This window comes from Salvelinus namaycush, chromosome 34 (genome assembly GCF_016432855.1).
Source record: "Salvelinus namaycush isolate Seneca chromosome 34, SaNama_1.0, whole genome shotgun sequence".
Taxonomy (NCBI): Eukaryota; Metazoa; Chordata; class Actinopteri; order Salmoniformes; family Salmonidae; genus Salvelinus; species Salvelinus namaycush.
The window spans coordinates 13,941,904-13,969,638 of record NC_052340.1 but is presented as its reverse complement, the minus strand read 5'-3'; the positions used below and the strand labels follow the sequence as shown (position 1 = coordinate 13,969,638).

At 45.0% G+C, this 27,735-nt stretch overlaps 1 protein-coding gene and 1 long non-coding RNA gene across 2 annotated transcripts in view; one reads left to right on the top strand and one right to left on the bottom strand.

Annotated features, from left to right (window-relative positions):
* Positions 1-18,640: 18,640 nt before the first annotated feature.
* Positions 18,641-22,936, bottom strand: LOC120028340. The gene is made up of 5 exons (XR_005473431.1): positions 21,269-22,936; positions 21,029-21,163; positions 19,083-19,217; positions 18,920-18,988; positions 18,641-18,791 (listed from the first exon to the last, which is right to left on the bottom strand). It is a non-coding gene; the product is annotated as an uncharacterized LOC120028340 (long non-coding RNA).
* The window catches only part of LOC120028337 (alpha-2-macroglobulin-like), a 34,524-nt gene continuing 28,623 nt past the window's right edge, over positions 21,835-27,735 (top strand). Inside the window, exons 1-5 of the mRNA XM_038973555.1 lie at positions 21,835-22,086; positions 25,091-25,274; positions 26,574-26,730; positions 26,967-27,019; positions 27,571-27,591. Of these exons, the coding sequence (XP_038829483.1) occupies positions 21,986-22,086; positions 25,091-25,274; positions 26,574-26,730; positions 26,967-27,019; positions 27,571-27,591 (516 nt within the window). The 5' untranslated portion in view covers positions 21,835-21,985. The remainder of the gene's footprint in view (positions 22,087-25,090; positions 25,275-26,573; positions 26,731-26,966; positions 27,020-27,570; positions 27,592-27,735) is intronic.

Here is a 27,735-nt window from a genome sequence, read left to right as displayed (position 1 = left end):
ATCACTTCAGAAGGAGCCTCAAGGAAAATATAGAGTAGACTTGTCTACTTGAGGGGATTCAGATACTGCATTACAATACCCTTGAATTAGATATTGATCAGTATTCGATATTGACTAGAAAGTACTATTATTCTGAATTACATTGTTTAAATATGTTCATCTATCAAGTACGCAATGATTCCTCAAAATGAGCCCATCCCAAAAATGAAGAAATACTAAACAAGGATCCCTGCCAGGGGTTCTTGATATAATACTGTGCTTGAGTCTGCTGCCCTCTTCTGTTACTTGCTGTAGATGATCGTAGAACTGACACATCGTCTTCAATACATTAAGGAGATCCTTGAGTACCACTTCTCTCAATTTTTTTCTGTTGAGAAGAAACAAATGATTGTCCAGCAACAACAATTAAGAGCACGCACACAACACATACTGAATCTTGTGTGTGTATCTGTGTGTGTACGTGTGTGTGTTTGTTTTTGTGGTGCATGTGTGCGTGTGTGCGTTTGTATGTGTGTGTGTGTTCATCTTCAAGGCAGAGTGGGGTGTTGTGGTTCACAAGTCTGTAGGAGCTGGGCGTCAAGCCAACAACAACTCTAAGGGTCACAAAGTGCTCTCTTCTCCAGCCCCATCAAAGGTTATTACTGGACAGGGAAATATGAACAATCTATAACACACAGTGAACGATTGGCAAACGTCTTCTCACAGAAAGAAAATCAATTGTATACTGGTTCACATTTGATATAGACAGTAGGATGTCTTGAGAAATGTTCATAGCCCTAGAACTGTCTAATAATATCCTGTCCTATCAGACCAAAAGAATGTATGAGCATGCAGCCTCTTGGGGAGAGGCTTTTCGATATCCGTTGGTAAATTCCTCTGTTTACCTCCCAATATCTGACTGTGCTTTCTGTCTCTCTTTTAAAACCATAATTAGGTGTGCTTGCTGAAGCCAAGCACAACTTTAGAAATGTTTCATACTTATTATTAATGTCCTTGCTGAAGGCATGATCACTCTAGAGTTCTTACATATTCATATTATTAATGTGCTTGCTGAAGTCATGATCACTCTAGAGTTCTTACATATTCATATTATTAATGTCCTTGCTGAAGGCATGATCACTCCAGATTTCTTACATATTCATATTATTAATGTGCTTGCTGAAGGCATGATCACTCCAGATTTCTTACATATTCATATTATTAATGTGCTTGCTGAAGGCATGATCACTCCAGATTTCTTACATAGTGTAACGACTGTCTTCGGGTGAAAGAGAGGAGGACCAAGGCGCAGCGTGAATTTCATCCATATTTAATGGGAATTACTTAAACACCGAACAAAACAACAAACCGACAAAAAGGAACGAAGACGATACAGTCCCGTAACGTGAACACTAAACACTGGTACACTGAAACAGGAACAATCACCCACAAACAAACAGTGAAAACAGGCTACTTTAATATGGTTCCCAATCAGAGACAATGACAAACACCTGCCTCTGATTGAGAACCATATTAGGCCAAACAACAAACCCAACATAGAAACACAAAACATAGAATGCCCACCCAGCTCACGTTCTGACCAACTAAACAAAGACTAAACAAAGGAAATAAGGTCAGGAACGTGACACATAGTTGTATTATTAATGTGCTTGCTGAAGTCAAGACCACTCTAGAGTTCTTACATAGTTGTATTATTAATGTGCTTGCTGAAGTCAAGACCACTCTAGAGTTCTTACATAGTTGTATTATTAATGTGCTTGCTGAAGTCAAGACCACTCTAGAGTTCTTACATAGTTGTATTATTAATGTGCTTGCTGAAGGCTAGACCACTCTGTTTAAATTTGCACAAAATAGCATAAAATAACGCACCAACAGTAGTAGTAACTCACAAACCGTTCAAGCTAGAGACACCAAATCAACTTTCACATGTTCAGGCTATCCTATCATAGTAATCAATCAATCAATCAATCAAACAAACATTCCATCTATCTATAGTTTTTCAACAATAACCATTATAAATGAGCATTTAAAATTCACATACCCCAAGGTGGTAAGGGTAGGCAACAACACATCTGCCACGCTGATCCTCAACACGGTGACCCTTAGGGGTGCGTGCTTAGTCCCCTCCTGTACTCCCTGTTCACCCACGACTGCGTGGCCACGCATGACTCCAACACCATCATTAAGTTTGCCGACGACACAATGGTGGTAGGCCTGATCACCAACATTGATGAGACAGCCTATAGGTAGGAGGTCAGAGACCTGGCAGTGTGGTGCCAGGACAACAACCTCTCCCTCAACGTGAGCAAGACAAATGGAGCTGATCGTGGATTAAAGGAAAGGAAGGCCGAACACACCCCCATTCACATCGACGGGACTGTAGTGGAGCAGGTCGAGAGCTTTAAGTTCCTTGGTGTTCACATCACTAAGAAACTATCTTGGTCCAAACACACCAAGACAGTCATGAAGAAAGCACGACAACGCCTATTCCCCCTCAGAAAACTGAAAAGATTTGGCATGGGTCCTCAGATCGTCAAAAAGTTCTACAGTTGCACCATCGAGAGCATCCTGACTGGTTGCATCACTGCTTGGTATGGCAACTGCTCGGCCTCCGACCGCAAGGCGTTACAGAGGGTAATGCGTAGGGCCCAGTACATCATTGGGGCCAAGCTTCCTGCCACCCAGGACCTCTATACCAGGTGGTGTCAGAGGAAGGCCCTAAAAATTGTCATAGACCCCAGCCACCCCAAGTCAGATACTGTTCTCTCTGCTACCGCACGGCAAACAGTACCGGAGAGCCAAGTCTAGGTCCAAAAGGCTCCTTAACAGCTTCTACCCCCTAGCCATAAGCCTGCTAAACAGTTAATCAAATGGCTACCTGGACTATTGACATTGACCACATTTTTTACACTGCTGTTACTCTCTTTTTATTATCTATGCATAGTCACTTTACCAGTGGCGGTCAGTGCCGTTTATGGTGAGGGAAGATCTTTTTTTTTTTTCATGAGCATGGCCTTATTTCTATTACAGCATGTTGGATGACTGTCATTCATATTCCATTCATCCAGTTCAATGTAACATCAATAGGTTTAGGCTACTACATGATACTCAAAATGTCCTTATACCCATCATGAGGTTGCTACAACCTAGCCTATGAATGAAGGTTTACAACGTAGGTGCACACAGGTCGAGAGAAAAATTTGAGATGACAGACATGGACACATGGACAGACAGACACATTCAACAACTTTAACATCTTCAAAACTTTGTAAACTATAACAATTCAAATTAGAATTACTTAGAATTGGTTAAGAAAGAACAGACTGGTCTATACAGACAACAGGCAGAATGTATTATGCACAAAGCTTGGCAAAATGAATAATTAAATGAGATAAGTCAGCGCAATGAGTGCTTTGCAAACCTTACAGCAGTCGAATCAACAGAGGGGATAGTCCATACAGACCAAAAAGTAATTAACAATACATATCGCTCTTTTTACTCTGAATTGTACTCATCACAGGTTAAACATGATGATACTGATTGCACCAGTTTTCTAAATAATGTACAACTCAGACATCTCCCTAATCCTGCAGCATCTCAACTAGATGCTCCAATCTCTTTGGCTGAGGTTAAAGAGAGAGTACAAAACTTGAAAATAGGAAAATCACCAGGCAATGATGGAATCCCTCCTGAGTTATTGACTGTTTTTTGGGCGCAATTGGGGAAGCCACTATTTAATATGATCCAGTTCTCTGTGTCCAAAAGGTAATTCTCAATAGATGTAAACAAAGCAATTATCTCGCTTTACTTAAGAAAAATAAAGATTCATTAGAATGTGCTCACTATCAACCCCTATCACTGTTAAATTCAGATGTCAAACTATTTGCAAAATGAATGTCTCGCAGACTTGAACCTTACATGACAAATTTAGTTCATCACGTTCAAACTGGCTTTATAAAAACTTGTCTGGCCTCTGACAACATCTGCCGTCTGCTACACATCATTGACACAGCTGAAAATGTGGAACTACCTGCTGCTGTTCGTTCACTTGATGCCAAAAAGGCCTTTGATCGCCTTGAATGGCACTACCTCTGGACAGTACTCAAACGTATGGGCTTTGGAGACTGTTTTATCAATATGATCAAAGTACTGTATTCTTACCCATCCACTATGGTGCCTACTGGGAAATGATGTTCTAAACAATTCCCCATTGCCAGAGGGACAGGGCAAGGCTGTTCTCTCAACAGCTTACTCTTCGCTTTATCACTAGAACCTTTGGCTCAGGCAGTCTGTCAGTCCACACATGTTCCTATCACTGCTCACAACTCTGACCACCATATCTCCCTTTATGCGGATGATATTTGATAATATATGTTGGAGACGTTCCTCATTCTCTACCTTTCCTTCTCAATATCTTTAAAAACGTCAGTTCAATCTCAGGTTACAACATTAATTGGTCAAAATCTGCACTATTCCCACTGAATGAAGATATGAGGAATACCTCCTTGTCCCCTGACATCTCAATAGTAAGCCATTTCAAATACCTAGGTGTTGACATCTCCCCGTCCTTACAGATCACCACCAATTTGAATAGTGTTTAAAACAAATAGAGTCAGTGTCACGCCTTGACCTTAGTATTCTATGTTTTCTGTATTATTTTGGTCAGGTCAGGGTGTGACGAGGGTGGGTATGATTGTTTTGTATTGTCTAGGGGTTTTGTATGTCTAGGTGTCTGTGTGTAGTCTAGGCATATGTAGGTCTATGATGGCCTGAATTGGTTCCCAATCAGAGGCAGCTGTTTATCGTTGTCTCTGATTGGGGATCCTATTTAGGTTGCCATTTTCCAGTTTGGTTTGTGGGTTATTGTCTATGTGAAGTTGCATGCCCTGCACTCGTTGTATATAGCGGTCACGTTCGTTTTGTTATTTTGTTTAGTTTGTTCAGTGTTATTTATTTATTAAAAGAAGTATGTATTCACATCACGCTGCATCTTGGTCTCCTCACTACGACGGACGTGACAGTCAGACCTGCAAAGGTGGTCTCAATGCTCAAATTCAAGCTCTGTTCATACATGCAATTCCATCGTTAAGATGAACATACTTCCACTGAGAAACTTTTACAGCCCTATGATTCCACTTTCACATATTGGAAGAAACTGCACACTTTGATCTCCAAATGTATATGGAAGGGCAGGAGGCCAAAGTCGCCCTAATCTAAAATTGCATTTTTAGTGCCCCCTGGAGGAGAATTTAGCAAAGCTGTACATGTTCCAAGATCTCGTATATTCTAACATCTCTATCAAAAAAGTAAAACTCACCTTTGGCCCCATCATCACTCAAATGCTTACAGTATGGCGTTCAATGGGGAACCATTGCAAATGTATAATTAATCATCATCCCCATATGCCATTCTTTAATAATCACAGTCTCCTCTTGGGTGGCTAGACAATATATTTTCCAGCTCTGAGTGAGAAGGGAATTCATACTCTCTCTGACATTGTGTACAGTTGTAGATTACTTGCATTTTAAGACTGAAAAAAGCAATACGATCTGCCTGGTTCTTCATTTTTCTTTTATTCAATGCTTCGTTCTGCCCTACGTGCTTGTGGAGTACCCTGGGGATCAGATCTAATATCTCATCCAATCACCAATAATGACAGCAAGGGTAAGTCTCCATTTATATTTTTACTCAAACCAACATATCACCAATTACCATTCTATTCAAAATGGAACAAAGATATACCAGCAGTAGATAACTAACTAACTGGAGTACTGTTTGGTCTAACATTACATTCTCATCAAGAAACCCAAATCACCAAATGACCCACTACAATTTTGGCCACATGAGTTATGCGAACCCTAAAGAATGATTTGGCTTGTCGGCCTAAAAGCAGACATGAGAATGGTTGCCTTACACAAGCCCCAGACACTCTGCCACACCAGCAATGGATTTCCTCATTCATGGACATAGTTTAACTTGAATTATCAATCTCTCAATCACATGGTGCAAAACAGGAGACAAAGGCTGTGAGACATAGGTTTGACTCTGAACACATGAAAGGTGGATGTATACGAAGGGTACGGGGCAACAGAAGATGAACAGCAGAGGGGCTAATAATCTTGGAGATGGGAAATGGGCCAATAAACCGGGGGGAGAGTTTGCGGGATTCCACCTGGTGGGGCAGATCCTGGGTGGATAGCCATACCTTCTGCCCGAGTCGATACCTGGAGGTGGTCTTGAGGAGGGCCGACCGGGCACTCCTCCATGTACTACGACAGTGGCGGAGAAACATCTGGGCAGAAGGTACGCCAACCTCTTCCTCCTGCTCGGGGAAGAGCGGGGGCTGATACCCCAGGGAACAATCAAACAGAGATAGTCCCGTGGCAGAGCAGGGAAGGGTGTTGCAGGCATATTTGACCCAGACCAGCTGCTGGCTACAGGAGGTGGGGTTGGCAGAGACCAGGCAGCGCAGAGTAGTCTCAAGATCCTGGTTGGCTCGCTCCGACTGGCCATTGGACTGGGGGTGGAAACCAGAGGACAGGCTGGCCGACGACCCAATGAGGGCGCAGAATGCCTTCAGGAAACCGGGACTAGAACTGAGGCCCCCGGTCGGAGACCATGTCCGTGGGCAGTACATGGATCCGGAAGACGTGCTACACCATGAGCTGGGCCGTCTCCTTGGCCGAGGGTAGTTTGAGGAAAGGAATGAAGTGAGCAGCCTTGGAAAACCGGTCGACCACCATCAGGATGGCAGTGTTGCCCTCAGACGGGGGGAGACCCATGATGAAATCCAGGGATATGTGGGACCAGGGACGGTGAGGGACAGGCAGTGGTTGCCGAAGACCAGCCGGAGCTTGCCGAGGAGTCTCTTTCTGAGCACAGACCGTGCAGGCGGAGACAAATGCGGTGACAGCCGGAACCATCGTAGGCCACCAAAAGTGTTGTTGCATGAAGGCCAGGGTCCAACGGGAGCCCGGGTGGCAGGCAAGCCTAGTGTAACGTTCGTCTTTCGGGGAGAGAGTGGACCAAGACGCAGCGGGTGATAAATACATGAAGATTTAATTAGACAAGACGAACACTGACACGAAAGACACTTGATAATTTACAAAACAACAAACGACGTTAAACAGACCTGAACTTGTGAACTACATATAACGAAGAACGCACGAACAGGAAAAAACGAAACAGTACCGTGTGGTGTAACAAACACAGACACAGCAACAATCACCCACAAACAAACAGTGAGAACAGCCTACCTTAATATGGTTCTCAATCAGAGGAAACGTCAAATACCTGCCTCTAATTGAGAACCATATCAGGCAACACATTTGACCCAACATAGCAACACATAACATAGAATGCCCACCCCAACTCACGCCCTGACCAACCAAACACATACAAAAACAACAGAAAACAGGTCAGGAACGTGACAGAACCCCCCCCTCAAGGTGCGAACTCCGGGCGCACCCCTAAAACTCAAGGGGAGGGTCTGGGTGGGTATCTGTCCGCGGTGGCGGCTCCGGCGGTGGACGAGGACACCACTCCACCACTGTCTTTGCCCCCCTCCTTAGCGTCCTTTGAGTGGCGACCCTCGCCCACGACCTTGGCCTAAGAATCCTCCCCAAGGCCCCCACATGATTTAGGAGGTAGCTCAGGACAGAGAGGTAGCTCAGGACAGAGAGGTAGCTCAGGACTAGTGGCAGCTCCGGACTGAGTGGCAGCTCCGGACTGAGTGGCAGCTCATGACTGAGTGGCAGCTCATGACTGAGTGGCAGCTCATGACTGTAGGGCAGCTCATGACTGTAGGGAAGCTCATGACTGGAGGGCAGCTCATGACTGGAGGGCAACTCATGACTGGAGGGCAGCTCATGACTGGAGGGCAGCTCATGACTGGAGGGCAGCTCTGGCAGCTCCTGACTGGCTGGCGGCTCTGGCAGCTCCTGACTGGCTGGCGGCTCTGGCAGCTCCTGACTGGCTGGCGGCTCTGGCAGATCCTGACTGGCTGGCGGCTCTGGCAGCTCCTGACTGGCTGGCGGCTCTGGCAGCTCCTGACTGGCTGGCGGCTCTGGCAGATCCTGACTGGCTGGCGGCTCTGGCAGATCCTGACTGGCTGGCGGCTCTGGCAGCTCCTGACTGGCGGACGGCTCTAATGGCTCGGGACAGACGGGCGGGTCTGAAGGCTCGTGGCAGACGGATGGCTCAGATGGCGCTGGGCAGACGGATGGCTCAGATGGCGCTGGGCAGACGGATGGCTCAGATGGCGCTGGGCAGACGGATGGCTCAGATGGCGCTGGGCAGACGGATGGCTCAGACGGCGCTGGGCAGACGGATGGCTCAGACGGCGCTGGGCAGACGGATGGCTCAGACGGCGCTGGGCAGACGGATGGCTCAGACGGCGCTGGGCAGGCAGGCAGCTCAGACCTGCTGAGGCGCACAGTAGGCCTGGTGCGTGGTGCCGGAACTGGTGGTACCGGACTGGAAACACGCACCTCAAGGCTAGTGCGGGGAGCAGGAACAGGGCACACTGGTTTCTCAAAGCTCACTATAGGCCTGGTGCGTGGTACCGGCACTGGTGGTACCGGGCTGAGGGCACGCACCTCAGGGCGAGTGCGGGGAGAAGGAACAGTGCGTACAGGGCTCTGGAGACGCACAGGAGGCTTGATGCGTGGTGCCGGAACTGGAGGCACTGGGCTGAAGACACGCACCACAGGGAGAGTGCGTGGAGGAGGAACAGGGCTCTGGAGACGCACAGGAAGCCTGGTGCGTGGTGTAGGCACTGGTGGTACTGGGCTGGGGCGGGAAGGTGGCGCCGGATATACCGGACCGTGCAGGCGTACTGGCTCCCTTGAGCACCGAGCCTGCCCAACCTTACCTGGTTGAATGCTCCCCGTAGCCCGTCCAGTGCGGGGAGGTGGAATAACCCGCACTGGGCTGTGTAGGCGAACCGGGGACACCATGCGTAAGGCTGGTGCCATGTACACCGGCCCAAGGAGACGTACTGGAGGCCAGATATGTAGAGCCGGCTTCATGGCACTTGGCTCAATGCTCAATCTAGCCCGGTCAGTGCGGGGAGGTGGAATAACCCGCACCGGGCTATGCACACGTACAGGAGACACCGTGCGCTCTTCCGCATAACACGGTGTCTGCCCGTACTCCCGCTCTCCACGGTAAGCATGGGAAGTGGGCGCAGGTTTCCTACCTGCCTTCGCCACACTACCCTTTAGCCTCCCCCCAAGAAATTTTTGGGCTTGACTCACAGGCTTCCGTGCTAGCCGCGTACCCTCATAACGCCGGTTCCTCTCTCCGGTTGCCTCTGCTCTCCTAACTGCCTCCAGCTGTTCCCATGGGAGGCGATCTCTTCCAGCCAGGATCTCCTCCCATGTGTAGCAACCCTTGCCGTCCAGAACTTCCTCCCATGTCCATTCCTCCTTCTTGCGATGTTGCTGCTGCCCGTTAACCCGCTGCTTGATCCTTCGTTGGTGGGTGATTCTCTAACATTCGTCTTTCGGGGAGAGAGTGGACCAAGACGCAGCGGGTGATAAATACATGAAGATTTAATTAGACAAGACGAACACTGACACGAAAGACACTTGATAATTTACAAAACAACAAACGACGTTAAACAGACCTGAACTTGTGAACTACATATAACGAAGAACGCACGAACAGGAAAAAACGAAACAGTACCGTGTGGTGTAACAAACACAGACACAGCAACAATCACCCACAAACAAACAGTGAGAACAGCCTACCTTAATATGGTTCTCAATCAGAGGAAACGTCAAACACCTGCCTCTAATTGAGAACCATATCAGGCAACACATTTGACCCAACATAGAAACACATAACATAGAATGCCCACCCCAACTCACGCCCTGACCAAGCAAACACATACAAAAACAACAGAAAACAGGTCAGGAACGTGACAACTAGAGGAAAGGGCCCACTCCAGGACCGCAGAGTGGACAGCATCAGGCACAAACTTCCGATTATCAGGGCCCTCCCAGGGTTCGGGTGGGACCACTGCGCCTCCCGGACCTGTTTCCTTATACCCCAGTTGAGTGCCATCACCAGGCACGAGGTGGTAAGGATGGTCTCAGGCTCCGGGGTGGTACCTATGGGGCTATAGTGGCGGGACAGTGCATCCAGCTTTACATTCTTGGATGTGGCCAGTACGAGAGGGAAGTTTAACCGTGTGAAGAGCAGGGCCCATCTGGCTTGCCTGGAGTTGAGGCGCTTGGCGGTGTGGAGATACTCAGGTTCTTGTGGTCGGTCCACACAATGAATGGATGTTCCGCCCCCTCCAGCCAGTGCCTCCATTCCTCCAACGCCATCTTTACAGCGAGAAGCTCACGATTCCCCACATCGTAGTTATTTTCCATGGCGTTGAGGTGGTGGCAGAAGAAGGCGCAGGGATGTAGCTTGAGGTCCAGGGCAGAACGCTGGGACAGCACCGCCCCCACTCCAACATCCGAAGCATCTGCCTACACCATGAACTGATGGGAAGGGTCAAGATGAACAAAGATGGGAGCTGTGGTGAAACGATGTTTGAGGTCCCGGAACACCCGGTCAGCAGCTGGAGACCACATGAACGGAACCTTGAGCGAGGTGAGTGTGGACAGGGTGGAAGCCAGGGTGCTGTAACCCCGGATAAAGCAGCGATAGAAGTTGGTGAACCCCAGGAAGCGTTGCAGCTTCAGCCTGGAAGTAGGCTGGGGCCAATCCACCACTTTCACCTTCCCTGGATCCATTTGCACACTCCCTGCGGCGATGATGAAACCCAGAAAAGGGATGGTGGAAAGATGGAACGCACACTTCTCTGCTTTTACAAACAGCTGGTTCTCCAGGAGGCATTGGAGAACCTGTCAGACGTGGAGCATATGTTCTTGGGTGGACCGGGAGAAGATGAGGATGTCATCTAGGTAGACAAAGAAGATCGGTTCAACATGTCGCGGAGAACATTATTGACCAGAGCCTGGAAAACAGCAGGGGCATTGGTAAGGCCAAATGGTATGACCAGATACTCGTAGTGACCGCTGGCCGTGTTGAAGGCGGTCTTTCACTCGTCCCTTTCCCGCATCTGCACCTGGTGGTAGGTGTTCCATAGATCCAGCTTGGAAAACATGGTGGCGTCCTGCAGCGGCTCGAAGGCTGAGGAGATGAGTGGTAGTGGGTAGCGGTCCTTCACCGTTATATCGTTGAGACCCCGGTAGTCAATGCACAGGCGCAGGGTCTTGTCCTTCTTCTCCAAAAAGAAGAACACTGCGCCGACAGGAGAAGAAGAATGACGGATGAATCCTGCAGCAAGGGAGTCCCCAATGTAGGTCTCCATCGCCTTGATCTCTGGTCCCGACAGAGAATACAGTCACCCCCCCGGCGGAGTCGTGCTAGGGAGAAGGTCAATCCCGCAGTCATAAAGTCAGTGCGGTGGCAGCAAAGTGGCCCGGGCCTTACTGAACACCTCCCGGAGGTCCTGGTACTCCGCGGGAATGGCGGAGAGGTCCGGGGCACATTCCGAGCCCCCAGGAAGACGTCCCGGGGCAGGTTGTGCTGACTTCAGGCAATGGGCGTGGCAGAATGGGCTCCAGCCCATGATGGCACCAGTAGACCAGTTAATGAGGGGATTGTGTTGCTGGAGCCAGGAGAATCCCAATACCATGGGAATCTGAGGTGACTTGATGAGCAGGAACTGGATATCCTCGCTGTGGTTCCCTGACACACGTAGGTTGATGGGAGTGGTGTTGTGGGTGACTCGGCCTATAGAGCATCCGTCCAGCACTCTAACGTCCATGTGAATGGAGAGGGGCTGAGTGGAGATGTTCAGCTCGGACGCAAGGGTAGGGTCCAAAAAGCTCTCGTCGGCCCCAGAGTCAAAGAGAACCCGGAGAGATTTGGGCTGGTCTCCCCACAACAGAATGGCATGAAAAGGGGTGTGAGCAAGGGAAGCAGGAACGTTCTCCATATGGCCCACCAGAGTACTCGCTCCTACCGGTGAGCCTGTTTTTTTTAAAGGACAAGAGGACACGAAATGACCAAGAGTCCCGCAATACAGACAACTCTTCGTGTCGATCCTGTATTGCCTTTCCGCTGGCGACAGCTCAGCTCTGCCTAGTGGCATAGGCTCAGGAAGTGGTGACGCGGCCGTCTTCGGCAGCCTTCGGGGCAGGTCGGGAAGCCTTGGGTTCTCTCGGAAATGAAATTGTCGGGAGCTTCCGGGATGACTCAGAGGCAAGGTGGGATCCTTGGGCGTGTGAGCGATATCCAATTTCCTCTCCCTCAGTCATTCCTGTAATCGCCCATCGTCACGGATGGTCAAAGCGATGAGGGAATTGAGCTCCATAGGTAACTCCCGGGCTGCAAGTTCGTCCTTGACCTCCTCCGAGACGCTGTGCAGGAACATATCTCCACTGCCAACATGCGAAAATTCACTGCATAATCAGCTACACTGTGGGAGTCCTGCCGAAGCTGGATTAGCTTCCGGGCGGCCTCTCTCCCGGAGAACAGGGCATCAAAAACCTTCCTCACTTCTCCCACAAACCCCTCCAGACTTGCGCATATGGCCGGCTGTTGTTCCCACACGGCAGTAGCCCAGGCGAGAGCCCTCCCGGCCATCAGCGTGATGAGGTAGGCTATCTTCGAGTGATCCAAGGGGAAGGAGGGTTGAAGCTCGAAGACGAGGGCACACTGACCTAGGAACAACCGACAGGTGTTCCGGAGGAGGTAAGCGAGACTCCCGAGAAGGTGGATTGACCAATGAGATGGCGCTGATAGCAGCTGTGGGGGTTACCACATTGGTAGGCGGCCTCCCAGACAACCATGGAATTGCTCCAGCAAACTGTCCAACGCCCGGTCATGGCGTTCAGCCAACGTTTGGACCCCCTCCACAAAACCACGAAGCAATGCTTACCGATGGTGGTTTCTTGGGTGGAGATGGCGTTGCGCAGCTGGCCCAGGTCTGCTGGGTCAGTCATGGCCAGTTTGCACTATCAGGAATCAAGGTAAGACCCAGATGCAGACTGTCGAAGTAACAATGTTTATTATAGCAACAGGGACAGGCAACGACAGGTCAAGGCTGGCAGGGGTCAATAATCCAGAGTATAGGGGCAAAGGTACAGGACGGCAGGCAGGCTCGGGGTCAGGTCAGGCAGAGGTCGGTAATCCTGAGGTGGGGAAAAGGTACAGGATGGCAGGCGGGCTCAGGGTCAGGACAGGCAGATTAGTCAGGCAGGCGGACTCAGAGACAGGACAGGCAAGGGTCAAAACCAGGGGCGCGAGAAAAGGAGAGACTGGGAAAAAGCAGAAGCTGAGAAAAAATGCTGGTTGACTCGACACACAAGATGAACTGTTAACGGACAAACAGAGAACACAGGTATAAATACACAGGGGATAATGGGGAAGATGGGTGGCACCTGGAGGGGGGTGGAGACAATCACAAGGACAGGTGAAACAGATCAGGGTGTGACAGGGTATGACGCTACGAGCTTGGCACACCTGTATTTGGGGAGTTTCTCCCATTCTTCTCAACAGATCCTCTCAAGCTCTGTCACGTTGGATGGGGAGCATCACTGGACAGCTATTTTCAGGTCTCTCCAGAGATGTTCGATTGAGTTCAAGTCCGGGCTCTGGCTGTGCCACTCAAAGCTACTTCTGCGTTCTCTTGGCTGTTTGCTTAGGGACGTTGTCCTGTTAGAAAACATCCCCACAGCATGATGCTGCCACCACCAAGCTTCACCGTAGGGATGGTGCCAGGTTTCCTCCAGACATGAAGTTCACATGGTCTGAGAGTCCTTTAGGTACCTTTTGGCAAACTCCAAGTGGGCTGTCATGTGCCTTTTACTGAGGAGTGGCTTCCTGTCTGCCTGCAGAGATGGTTGTCCTTCTGGAAGGTTCTCCCATCTCCACCGAGGAACTTTGGAGCTCTCAGAGTGACCATCGGGTTCTTAGTCACCTCCCTGACCAAGGCCTATTCTCCCTCGATTGCTCAGTTTGGCCGGGTGGCCAGCTCTAGTAAGAGTCTTGGTGGTTCCAAACTTCTTTCATGTTAGAATGATGGAGGCCACTGTGTTCTTGGGAACCTTCAATGCTGCAGACATTTTTTTTGACCTTATATCGACAGGTGTATGCCTTTCCAAATCATGTCCAATCAATAATTTACCACAGGTGAACCCAATCAAGTTGTAAAAACATCTCAAGGATGATCAATGGAAACAGGATGCACCTGAGCTCAATTTCACGTCTCATCCCAAAGGGTCTGAATACTTATTTAAGTAAGGAATTTTATTTTTAATAAAACAATCTAAAAACCTGTTTTTGCTTTGTCATTATGGGGTATTGTGTGTAGATTGATGAGGAATTGTTTTTATTTAATCTATTTTAGAATAAGGCTGTAACGTAACAGAATGTCAACGGGTCTGAATAGTTTCCGAATGCACCTTATGTTCTCAAATAAGCAGGTATTGTGGGTGGGAAGGGGAGGGGTGGGGGGATAAGTGTGTATCTGTGTAATGTCTGTTGATTTGTATTTTTCTGTCCTGTCAATCCCAAAATTATAATACTTGATAAAAAATGTCTTCTTCATAAATCATTAATATCCCAGCAAACAACAATAGCAACTCTTGAACCATTCAAGTTAAAGACACCAAACTAACTTTCACAAGTTCAGGCTATCAATCAATCAATCAATCAATCAATCAATCAATCAATCAATCAATCAATTGTCCCATCTATCTACTTTTTCAACTATAACCAGTCACTACCATAAAACCCTCTTAGGCCTCACTCCCCACTATCTAAGATATCTACTGCAGCCGTCATCCTTCACATACAACACCGTTCTGCCAGTCACATTCTGTTAAAGGTGCCCAAAGCACACACATCCTTGGGTCGCTCGTCTTTTCAGTTCGCTGCAGCTAGCGACTGGAACGAGCTGCAACAACTACTCAAACTGGACAGTTTTATCTCAATCTCTTCATTCAAAGACTCAATAATGGACACCCTCACATAACAGCTAACCATTCATTATTGAAAATATAACTATCAAACCTGCATTACAAAGACCCAGCAGCTGAAGGTGTCCTGCTGTATGGTGTGAGTTATTTCCCCTCCTTTCCACTTCATGTCCACCCAGTCGTCTTTTCCATGGCAGGATCTTCTCATTTTGAAGTATTCTCTTTTTTTATGTAAACATAATGGAATTCTGATTAGTTATAGGAAAATGAATACACAGGCCAAAACTGTATGCTGTTTTCCTTATCCCTATAATCTAGTAGAGGTAATTTCCTTTATGCCCCATTATACACACAGCCTAAATTATAGGCACTGAACCATTTACAGGAGAATAACAAAAGTAGCATATAGGATCCAACCCTATCACAGAGTGAATAAATGTAGAGCGTTTGTAGACTTTAAGAAAAAAATATTAAGTGACAGTTTCATCTGTACATGCTTTTAGAAAGTCATATCACAAAGATCATAGATGACAGTGCCCACCAAATCTATGACAATAGAGAATGAATTGTAAGCACCAAAGTGTCTTAAAGTGTGTTTGTCAAAATAATATCTGAAAATGTCAGTTGTTGAACATAATACTTCTATTTGCAATAGCAATTCATGATATATGCAGTTGTGGAATATTCCATGTACCAACACTACATGTAGGACGGACATTCCCACATACAGTATACACATACATAGAGGCATTTTTCAGCTATGATTTTACCAGTCAGAATCCAGAATGGATATGACAATGCACAAGATGTAATACACCCTTACAACAATCTACTTTTTAATCTTCTTGACTTCTTAGCTGGTAAACTGCTACTGTGTGTCAAGAATAGAGCCCAAATTAGGGGTTAGTGTACTCCAGTAAAAAAGGGCTGGTTTAGATTAAAAACTATTGACCTGTGTCCCCGTTCATAGGGGCATGAGAGACTAGTCAGTGGTAGAATTGAGTTGGCACTTTATTGACCCAAGCACCCACAGACCCACAAGGTTGAGGTTACTCATGGACAGTAATTAGTAATTTTTTCGTTTTTTGCATTGATGTATTGTGTCATCTAACTGTGAAAGAATAGGATCCAAAGTGTTAGGAAATATTTGTTCCCATAAATACATAGGAGGATGTCTCTCCTCATACCTCTGACACTTTAGTCAGGCTGCCAGACTGTGTAAAAACTTTATGATGGGGCTGGCAACGGAGTTCCCATTGACTAAGCACCACAGAGCCAATCAGGAGAGAATACATACAGGTCAAGGGTGTCTGTGCCTTTTGGATTACTCTCGCTTTACAGAGAACCCCTGTGGTTCAAGTCAAGAGCTACCCTTCCCCTTTCAGTCTGCTCTGCGCATGTCTGAAAGTGACAGAGCCAGCAGCCAAGAGAGTTTTTCACAGTATGTCATAAAATATTATTACACTTATGAATGTACAGTTGAAGTCAGAAGTTTACATACACTTAGGTTGCAGCCATTAAAACTCGTTTTTCAACCACTCCACAAATGTCTTGTTAACAAACTATAGTTTTGGCAAGTCGGTTAGGACATCTACTTTGTGCACGACACAAGTAATTTTTCCAACAATTGTTTACAGACAGATTATTTCACTTATAATTCACTGTATCATAATTCCAGTGGATCAGAAGATTACATACACTAAATTGACTGTGCCTTTAAACAGCTTGGAAAATTTCAAAAAATTATGTAATTGCTTTAGAAGCTTCTGATATGCTAATTGACATAATTTGAGTCAATTGGGGGCAAACTACCTGCCCTCCAGGACACCTATACCACCCGATGTCACAGGAAGGCCAAAAAGATCATCAAGGACAACAACCACCCGAGCCAATGCCTGTTCACCTCGCTATCATCCAGAAGGCGAGGTTAGTACAGGTGCATCAAAGCTGGGACCAAGAGACTGAAAAACAGCTTCTATCTCAAGGCCATCAGACTGATAAACAGCCATCACTAACATTGAGTGGCTGCTGCCAACGTACTGACTCAAATCTCTAGCCACTTTAATAATTAAAAATTGGATGTAATAATGTATCACTAGTCACTTTAAACAATGCCACTTTATATAATGTTTACATACTCTACATTACTCATCTCATATGTATATACTGTACTCTATACCATCTACTGCATCTTGGCAATACCGTTCGGCCATCGCTCATCCATATATTTATATGTACATATTCTTATTCATTCCTTTGCACTTGTGTGTAAAAGGTAGTTGTTGTGAAATTGTTAGATTACTTGTTAGATATTACTGCATGGTCGGAACTAGAAGCACAAGCATTTCGCTACACTCGCATTAACATCTGCTAACCACGTGTATGTGACCAATAAAATAGGATTTGATTTGATTTGAAGGTGTACCTGTGGATGTATTTCAAGGCCTACCTTCAAACTCAGTGCCTCTTTGCGTGACATCATGGCGAAAACAAAAGAAAGTCCTCAAAAAAAAATCTGGTTCATCCTTAGAAGCAATTTCCAAACGCCTGAAGGTACCACGTTCATCTGTACAAACAATAGTACGCAAGTATAAACACCATGGGACCACGCAGCTGTCATACCGCTCAGGAGGGAGACGCGTTCTGTCTCCTAGAGATGAACGTACTTTGGTGCGAAAAGTGCAAATCAATAACAGAACAACAGCAAAGGACCTTGTGAAGATGCTGGAGGAAACAGGTACAAAAGTATCTATATCTACAGTAAAACGAGTACTATATCGACATAACCTGAAAGGCCGCTCAGCAAGGAAGAAGCCACTGCTCCAAAACCGCCATAAAAAAGCCAGACTACGGTTTGCAACTGCACATGGTGACAAAGATCATACTTTTTGGAGAAATTACCTCTGGTCTGATGAAACAAAAATATAACTGTTTGGCCATAATGACCATTGTTATGTTTGGAGGAAAAAGGGTGAGGCTTGCAAGCCGAAGAACACCATCCCAACCGTGAAGCACGGGGTGGCAGTATCAGGTTGTGGGGGTGCTTTGCTGCAGGAGGGACTGGTGCACTTCACAAAATAGATGGCATCATGAGGATGGAAAATTATGTGGATATATTAAAGCAACATCTCAAGACATACGTCAGGAAGTTCAAGCTTGGTCGCATATGGGTCTTCCAAATGGACAATGACTCCAAGCATACTTCCAAAGTTGTGGCAAAATGGCTTAAGGACAACAAAGTGAAGGTATTGGAGTGGCCATCACAAAGCCCTGACCTCCATCCTATAGAAAATTTGTGGGCCGAACTGAAAAAGCGTGTGTGAGCAAGGAGGCCTACAAACCTGACTCAGTTACACCAGCTCTGTCAGGAGGAATGAGCCAAAATTCACCCAACTTATTGTGGGAAGCTTGTGGAAGGCTACCCGAAACGTTTGACCCAAGTTAAACAATTTAAAGGCAATGTTACCAAATACTAATTGTGTGTATGTAAACTTCCCACTGGGAATGTGATGAAAGAAATAAAAGCTGAAATAAATAATTCTCTCAACCATTATTCTGACAATTCACATTCTTAAAATAAAGTGGTGATCCTAACTGACCCAAGACAGGGAATTTCTACTAGGATTAAATGTCAAGAATTGTGAAAAACAGAGTTTAAATGTATTTGGCTAAGGTGTATGCATACTTCCGACTTCAACTGTATGTAAAATGCTAAAATGTATTAGATCCAGTACAATGGAATAACTAAGACCTGAATTTGAATGCAGCGTGTTCCGATTCCTCCTTCTCTTTCTGTCCAGCAGGGTCAACCAAAAACACTTGGCCTGATGGTTCATGCAGATACTGGGGAAGCAATATAGAAATGTATTGATCCCTTAAATGATTTTACTATTAAATCACCCATATCACAACCCTCATACCTCTTCACAAAAATGTACCTAAATCAATTTTGGGGAAAGGATTTTACTCACAATGAACTTCCAGTGGTTCTGGTTCACATTCAAGAAACTCATGACAGCATTGTAGTTACCGAAGTTCACCTGAAATAAATAATTTCACATGCTTGCCACTAAGCCCAACATTTTTTATCAATAGTTAATCCTTTAAAATTCCACTAACAGATTGTATTAGTACCTTGGGCAGACTTCGCTTGCGCACTGAACTTCTTTCTCCATTTAGAATGACTTGGGCTGAGTAATGATTTAGGGTGTAAATCTTTGTCCCGTAACCACAGCTTTTTGTGGTTGCTTGAAAGTACCATTCGATTGTCTGTATAAGGAGAGAAAGTCAAACCACAAACGCTTTGAATGTGAAGAACATTATACAAATAATTAAGCAACAACTAAAATACATAGACATTTCAGAGAATATCGGTTAGTTAGAAGGATTGTTTATCGTAAACACATTTGCATTTGTTTTTATTTGTCTAATATATTCTGTCTAGATGCAATTTAATGGGTCATTGTCACATATAAACTCAGCAACAACAAAAAAAACGTCCTCTCACTGTCAACTGAGTTTATTTTCAGCAAACTTAACATGTGTAAATATTTGTATGAACATAACAAGATTCAACAACTGAGACATAAACTGATCAAGTTCCACAGACATGTGACTAACAGAAATGGAATATTGTGTCCCTGAACAAAGGGGGGGTCAAAATCAAAAGTAACAGTTAGTATCTGGTGTGGCCACCAGCTGCATTAAGTACTACAGTGCATCTCCTCCTCATGGACTGCACCAGATTTGCCAGTTCTTGCTGTGAGATGTTACCCCACTCTTCCACCAAGGCACCTGCAAGTTCCCGGACATTTCTGGGGGGAATGGCCCTTGCCCTCACCCTCCGATCCAACAGGTCTCAGACGTGCCCAATGGGATTGAGATCCGGGCTCTTCGCTGGCCATGGCAGAACACTGACATTCCTGTCTTGCAGGAAATCACGCACAGAACGAGCAGTATGGCTGGTGGCATTGTCATGCTGGAGGGTCATGTCAGGATGAGCATGCAGGAAGGGTACCACATGAGGGAGGAGGATGTCTTCCCTGTAACGCACAGCGTTGAGATTGCCTGCAATGACAACAAGCTCAGTCCGATGATGCTGTGACACACCGCCCCAGACCATGATGGACCCTCCACCTCCAAATCGATCCCACTCCAGAGTACAGGCCTCGGTGTAATGCTCATTCCTTCGATGATAAATGCGAATCCAACCATCACCCCTGGTGAGACAGAACCGCGACACGTCAGTGATGAGCACTTTTTGCCAGTCCTGTCTGGTCCAGCGACGGTGGGTTTGTGCTGCCACTGCGAGGACGATCAGCTGTCTGTCCTGTCTCCCTGTAGCGCTGTCTTAGGTGTCTTACAGTACGGACATTACAATTTATTGCCCTCGCCACATCTGCAGTCCTTATGCCTCCTTGCAGCATGCCTAAGGCACGTTCACGCAGATGAGCAGGGACCCTGGGCATCTTTCTTTTGGTGTTTTTCAGTCAGTAGAAAGGCCTCTTTTGTGTCCTAAGTTTTCATAACTGTGACCTTAATTGCCTACCGTCTGTAAACTGTTAGTGCCTTAACAACTGTTCCACGGGTGCATGTTCATTAATTGTTTATGGTTCATTGAACAAGCATGGCAAACAGTGTTTAAACCCTTTACAATGAAGATCTGTGAAGTTATTTGGATTTTTACGAATTATCTTTGAAAGACAGGGTCCTGAAAAAAGGACGTTATTTTTTTGCTGAGTTTATATGCCTTGTTAGGGAGATTAAGTATCATACATAAGGTGTTATGTAGTCAAAAAAATGTGTTATTGCTGACAACACTGTGTTTACGTGATGACACATCTTCACTATTTACTTTAAAGTGACAGAATAAGGGCCATAAATACTCAAGTGTACATCATCAGAAACATTCAACTCCAATTCCACTTAACTACATAATGATATTACATGTCATTAGACTTGGTTAGGTGCACATCTAATGTACTTCTATGTTCATCCTTCATATTGTATGAATTTTTTTCTCTCCACGATATGTTTAGAATTGTGATTGAAAAAAATGCTTATTGTCATGTTACGACTACCTCATCCACAAGCCATTTGTGGGGCTGCAGAGTTTTAAACTCTGAATGATGGAGAAGGAAAGAGGAGTTTTTGTCTGTAGACCTCACATCAGCAACCACTACCTCGCAATTGTTTCTTCGCCACAGAGCTGTGACCTGCAATATGCAAATGAAACACATTTAGAAGAGTTATTGTCCTCTTAAACATGAACTGAAAACAAACTATCACAATCCTTTAACATTGGAAGAAAAAAAACATACCTGGCCTGCAGCCTCATTGTCTTGGAGTGGACATTCTGAACCTTGTTTGTAGTCCGTAGGTCACATGACCAAGGAGCTATTGAAATGTGAAAGTTTGAACAATTCATGTTAAAACGTGTGAGATGAAAATGAACAAACCAAAGGGTGTGCAATATAGAAGGGTAGTCAGTGGACATTCTGAAACTTGTTTGAGTCAAGTAGGTCACATGACCAAGGAGCTATTGAAATTCGAAAGTAAAAAAAGTTTGTACTTTGTTTACGCTCCCTAACTAATTCGACTAGGAATACCAAATGTTGCTCACATTTCCACATGTTTATTAGCTTTGGAATGCGAATGAATGTCCAAATCGGGAAAATAATGTTGTGCGCAATTTTTCCAACATCATGCCACTTATTTGGAGTCTGTGCCTCAAGTGGTTTGAAAGCGCGAATATCGGTCGAATATCCAACTTGAAACTTTCTTTACGTCGATGGATGTTCGAGGGGGAAAGAGTTCCTACGCCCGAATTTTGTGTCATTCTGACCATCCCATTTCTCGCGGGGCTGTGACTGTTTGAGAACTTCTTCGGAATTGGGAGGAAACGGGAGGTGGCTGCGGTGTGCCAAACAATTTGGAAGGGGGTGACACAAGAGGGTGCATTTGGGTATAAACAGCACCGTTTGTGCAACTTTCCTGACCATCTGGACGAGGGAAGGGAGCATTTCGAAGTGCGGAGGATGTGTACCACGGTTATGGCCATGGCTCTCAACTTCCTTTGCCTTGTATTTATCACATCAGTAATTTTACGAACTGCGACATCGAGTACCTTCAATGAATCGTAAGTACGCTACAAAATATTTAACGTACAGTAAGTAGTAGGCAGTAGAAGCACGTAGTATTTTCGTCATTTAATTGAGGGATTAAACTCACAACAAGCAATTGTCGTTTACATGTTTGGCTGCATACCACAGTCTATAATCAAATTGAGGAATTCATTATTTTCCGTAATTTCCAGGCTATGCACCTGCAGATGTAGGGTATGTCACCTGAGCAATATAATTATTTTAGTTATAAACATAATATTACATAACAACAAAATCGTGTATATGCTTACTGCACTGATATAGCTGAATATCTGCTTGTAATTGTCTCCATTTGTGAATAACAATATATAAAAAAGTTGGAAATGGGAAGGCCACAGGACAGGAAAAGTACCATTCTCTCTCTTTCTTGCACGTGAGAGGCTTTTCATATCTTATGAGACATGCTGGCAAACAGGCCTGTACATTTTGGGGTTACAAATCCGACTTGTGATAGTCCTTGGATAGTCCATATTGGTGTGCTTTCCTCCAATGTCCCTCTGTGCAATCATCCCCAACAGGGGCTTCATGCACCCTCAAAATCTGAGGGGCACAAAGTATGTAAGGATGGCTGGGGGGTGGTCCATAGGGGGCTTAGGACCCTGGCCTGAAGTTGGAGAATGTTGAATGTTGCTTTTCTAAAGTCTCCCAACTTGCCAACAGGAATGCCAGCTAAGAGTAGCTTGCTTGTCTGTCTTGATTGATAGCCTGAAATGGCTTCTTGGTAGCTTTATATGGTTAGGAGACTGGGAACATATCTTGGCTAGCTAAAGCCAACTAAATACAATTGCTAGGTGGCTAGTAGTATAGAGAAACAACAAAAATAATAATGACCCTAAGCACACAGCCAAGACAATGCAGGAGTGGTTTCGGGAAAAGTCTCAATGTATTTGAGTGGCCCAGCCAGAGCCCGGACTTGAACCCGATCAAACATCTCTGGAGAGACCTGAAAATAGCTGTGCAGCGACGCACCACATCCAACCTGACAGAGCTTAGAGGATCTGCAGAGAAGAATGGGAGAGACTCCCCAAATACAGGTGTGCAAAGCTTGTAGCGTCATACCCAAAAAGACTCAAGGCTATAATTGCTGCCAAAGCAATTGCTGCCTATTTTTGCTTTGTCATTATGGCGTATTGTGTGTAGATTGAGGAGGGGAAACAATTTAATCAATTTTAGGAGAAAGGCTGTAACATATCAAAATGTGGAAAAAGTCAAGGGGTCTGAGTACTTTCCAAATGCATTGTGTGTGTGTATACACTACCGTTCAAAAGTTTGGAGTTACTTAGAAATGTCCTTGTTTTTGAAAGAAAAGCACATTTCTGGTCCATTAATATAACATCAAATTGATCAGAAATACAGTGTAGACATTGTTAATATTGTAAATGACTATTGTAGCTGGAAATGGCTTATTTTTAATGGATTATCTACATAGGCATACAGAGGCCCATAATCAGCAACCATGACTCGTGTTCCAATGGCACGTTGTGTTAGCTAATCCAAGTTTATCATTTTAAAAAGCTAATTGATCATTAGAAAACCCTTTTGCAATTATTCTCTAACCAGAATAGAAAGAGGAGTGGGAGGTCCCGGTGCACAACTGAGCAAGAGGACAAGTACATTAGAGTGTCTAGTTTGAGAAACAGACGCCTCACAAGTCCTCAACTGGCAGCTTCATTAAATAGTACCCGCAAAACACCAATCTCAACGTCAACAGTGAAGAGGCGACTCCGGGATGCTGGCCTTCTAGGCAGAGTTCCTCCGTCCAATGTCTGTGTTCTTTTGACCATCTTAATCTTTTATTTTTATTGGCCAGTCTGAGATATGGCTTTTTCTTTGCAACTCTGCTTAGAAGGCTAGCATCTTAGTGACCCCAAACTTTTGAACGGTAGTGTATATGCCTAATATATATAACGCAACAATTTCAACGATTTTATTGAGTTACAGTTCATATAAGAAAATCTGTCAATTTAAATTCATTAGGCCCTAATCTATGGATTTCACATGACTGTTCAGGGGCGCAGCCATGGGTGGTCCTGGGAGTACATAGGCTCACCCACTGGGGAGCCAGGCCCAGCCAAACAGAATGAGCTTTTCCTCACAAAAGGGCTTCATTACAGACAAGTACTCCTCAGTTTCATCAGCTTTATGGGTGGCTGGTCTCAGATGATCCCGCACGTGAAGTAGCCGGATGTGGAGGTCCTGGGCTGGCGTGGTTACATGTGGTCTGTGGTTATGAGGCCGGTTGGACGTACTGCAAAATTCTCTAAAAGGATATTGGAGGTGGCTTATGGTAGAGAAAATAACATTAAATTCTCTGGCATCAGCTCTGGTGGACATTACTGCAGTCATCATGCCAATTACACGCTCCCTCAACTTGAGACATCTGTGGCATTCTGGTGTGACAAAACTGCAAATTTTAGAGTGGCCTTTTACAAGGTGCACTGTATAATGATCATGCTGTTTAATCAGCTTCTTAATATGCCACATCTGTCTGGTGGAGAAAGGAGAAATGCTCACTAATAGGGATGTAAACAAATTTGTGCACATAATTTGACAGAAATAAGCTTTTTGTGCATATGGAACATTTCTGGGATGTTTTATTTCAGCTTATGAAACATGGGACCAACACTTTACATGTTGTGTTTTATATGTTTGTCCAGTGTGTATATGTATATCTATTTTAAACAGTACAAATCTGAGTGGGCACGAGCCCCAATGGGCATGACGCCTTTGTTCCCCAATACATGGTTGACAGACCATCAAACAACTAATTGGTATTCCCTCCAACACTGTCTGAAACAGAAACAATTTCTCATTGTTTGGACTCTGAGTGGGGCACATAGCCAGAGACAATTAAGGTCACTTTGTCCCCAACTTTTAAAAAATCAGTAGGCTACAAAGGAACTAAAGAGCTGTTTGAGTACACGGCCACTTAAGTATTATTACCACAGCTGCATTCATGCTGACTCTTTCCCCTTTTAGGATTTACCTGGTGACGGTCAGCTCGGAGGTGGTAGGAGGGACCAAAGAGAAACTTTGTGCTCAGGTCCACCAAGCCACAGAGCCTCTGTCGTTGACGGTGTCGCTGGAGATGGAGGGTGGCAGCAGCATCATTCTACTGGAGGAAGCTGTAACACAGGACTTCTATCGCTGCATCTCCTTCCAGGTCAGCTGCAACTGTGCTGCGTTCAGCAGGCTACAACGTTGTGGAACGCTCTGATATAAATATTTCATGTAGAACCAACATGCCTCTCTGACATGTAGGTTAAGGAGTCATGCCAGCCCTATGTATGACATTTCTAACTGCAAAGTTCCACAACGATGTGAGCTACTGAATGTGGCCCTATTCTATCGTCTTTCATGCAAAAGCATCCCGACCACAGTCAACAAGCCAATGGGTTAAATGTTGACGTCATTTCTTTACTTAACACTGACCGGAGTCATCAGCTTTAATAGTAGCTGACACTTTGAATTGGGTCTCTTTCCCGTCAATGGTATGGTGTTACACAACCTGTGCCTCGCTTCATATTGATTTTAGTTGAACAGTTACCCCCATCAGTTGTACATACACTGAGTATACCAAACATTATGAACACCTTCCCAATTTTGAGTTTTGACCTTAGAACAACCTTCATTTATCGGGGCATGGGCTCTACAAGGTGTCAATTGTTCCACAGAGATGCTGGCCCAAGTTGGCTGGATGTCCTTTGGGTGGTGGACCATTCTTGACACATCACACACAGGAAACTGTTGAGTGTGAAAAAAACAGATGCGTTGCAGTTCTTGACACTAACTGGTGCACCTGGTACCTACTATCATAGCCTGTTCAAAGGCACTTATCTGTCAATCTTTTGTCTTGCCAATTCACCCCCCGAATGGGGCACACATGTCTCAATTGTCTCAAGGCTTAAAAACCCTTCTTTAACCTGTCTTCTCCCCTTCATCTACACAGATGTTTGAAGTGGATTTAACAAGTGACATCAATAAGGGATCATAGCTTTCACCTGGATTCACCTGGTCTGTCTATGTTATGGAAAGACCAGGTTGTTCTTAATGTTTTGTACACTCAGTGTGTGTAAGATTACAGTTGATAGAATCTCCTGGCTCTTCTTCTGTGGTCATTTTGTCATCTAAATAAAGTACTATTCTTACTAGCTTTTAAGTTACCTATGCGCATTCATTCAACAAAACACATTCATTTCAGTATTTTATTTTGAATAGTTTGGTTGTAACTCCGTCATGTTGTGTGGAACTCAACTTGAATTCCAGGCTGGGTGCTATATGCAAAATGATCCAACCTATTAAAGGCAATAGCAGTTATTTTAAATCATACTTTGCTATGCTATCTACCATTTAACAAAAAGCCCTCTGTTCTCAAGCTACTCGGAGAGCCAAGCTTTGGTTAGGAGCTAGAGGATTGTAGAAGTTCTAACAAGCTTCCATTCTTCTGTTCTTCATATTGTAGGTACCCCCAGTGAAGGCTGACAGTGTGGCCACTGTCCATGTCAGCATCAAGGGGAGGAAGGATGAGATGAGTAAAAAGACCAAGATCCTTATCAAGCCTAAAAGATTCCTCACCATTTTCCAGACAGACAAACCAGTCTACAAACCTGGACAGACAGGTAGTTAGAAATCATCTTTGATGAACACTGAAACTGACCCTTCCTGAGTTATTACTTGTAAATGTACTAAACTGACTCTTTTGTCTAGGCCTACTGTTAATTTTGATTGATGATTATGCATACTTTACAGTATATTTGTGAGGCCATCAGAAAGGTCCTTCCTGAAATGGATGATGAATATACTGTACATATATAGACAGATACTATATAGACAAATGTTTCTAACACTTTTCCAGTCAAGTTCCGAATCGTCTCGCTGGATGCCAGTTTCTTGTCATTCAATCAGATGGTAAGTTACTCTTTCAATGTTGTTCAATATAAATAAAGTTACTCTTTCAAAGCATTTAAGTTGGGTTGAACAGGACAGCCGAGTGTTAGTCAGCTTTGGAACATTCTAGGGAGGTGTAGTTTGGGAGAGGTTTACTGTAGTTGAGTAAGGAAGGCAAGTGATGGAGCAATGATTTCATCCTCTTGCAGTCTAATTTTGTCTGCTATTATTTTATTTGTTTAATGGGTCAGTGTGTGTGTGTGTGTGTGTGTGTGTGTGTGTGTGGCTCAGCAAACATGTGGTCAGAGTTCATTTGGCCTGGCTGTTTGAGCAGAGCATCTGAGTCAACATGAACTCAAGGCCTGCTCTGTACTGTAACTCTGTAGATAAAGATGCCTGTACTGTAGAAACTGTTTTGGAAAGTTATGAAATGTTTGTTTTAAACCCATTTCCTGACACGACAGTAGTTCCCTTTAGGCCTACTGTGAAAATAATTTAGGGAAATAATAAAGTTTGAAAATGTTTTTTGGGGCCAAATGTTAAATGCTGAATGTTTTGTTTATCTTTTCTAGTTTCTAACAGTGGAGCTTCAGGTGAGACTCATTCAAATCCATTGCAACTAAAAACCAAAGCTGTATATAACATGAGCAATAATAATGACATGATCTCCCTTCAAAAATATTACCTGCCAATATGTACTGTGGCATGAATTTATACAATTCCTCTCTATAACAAAA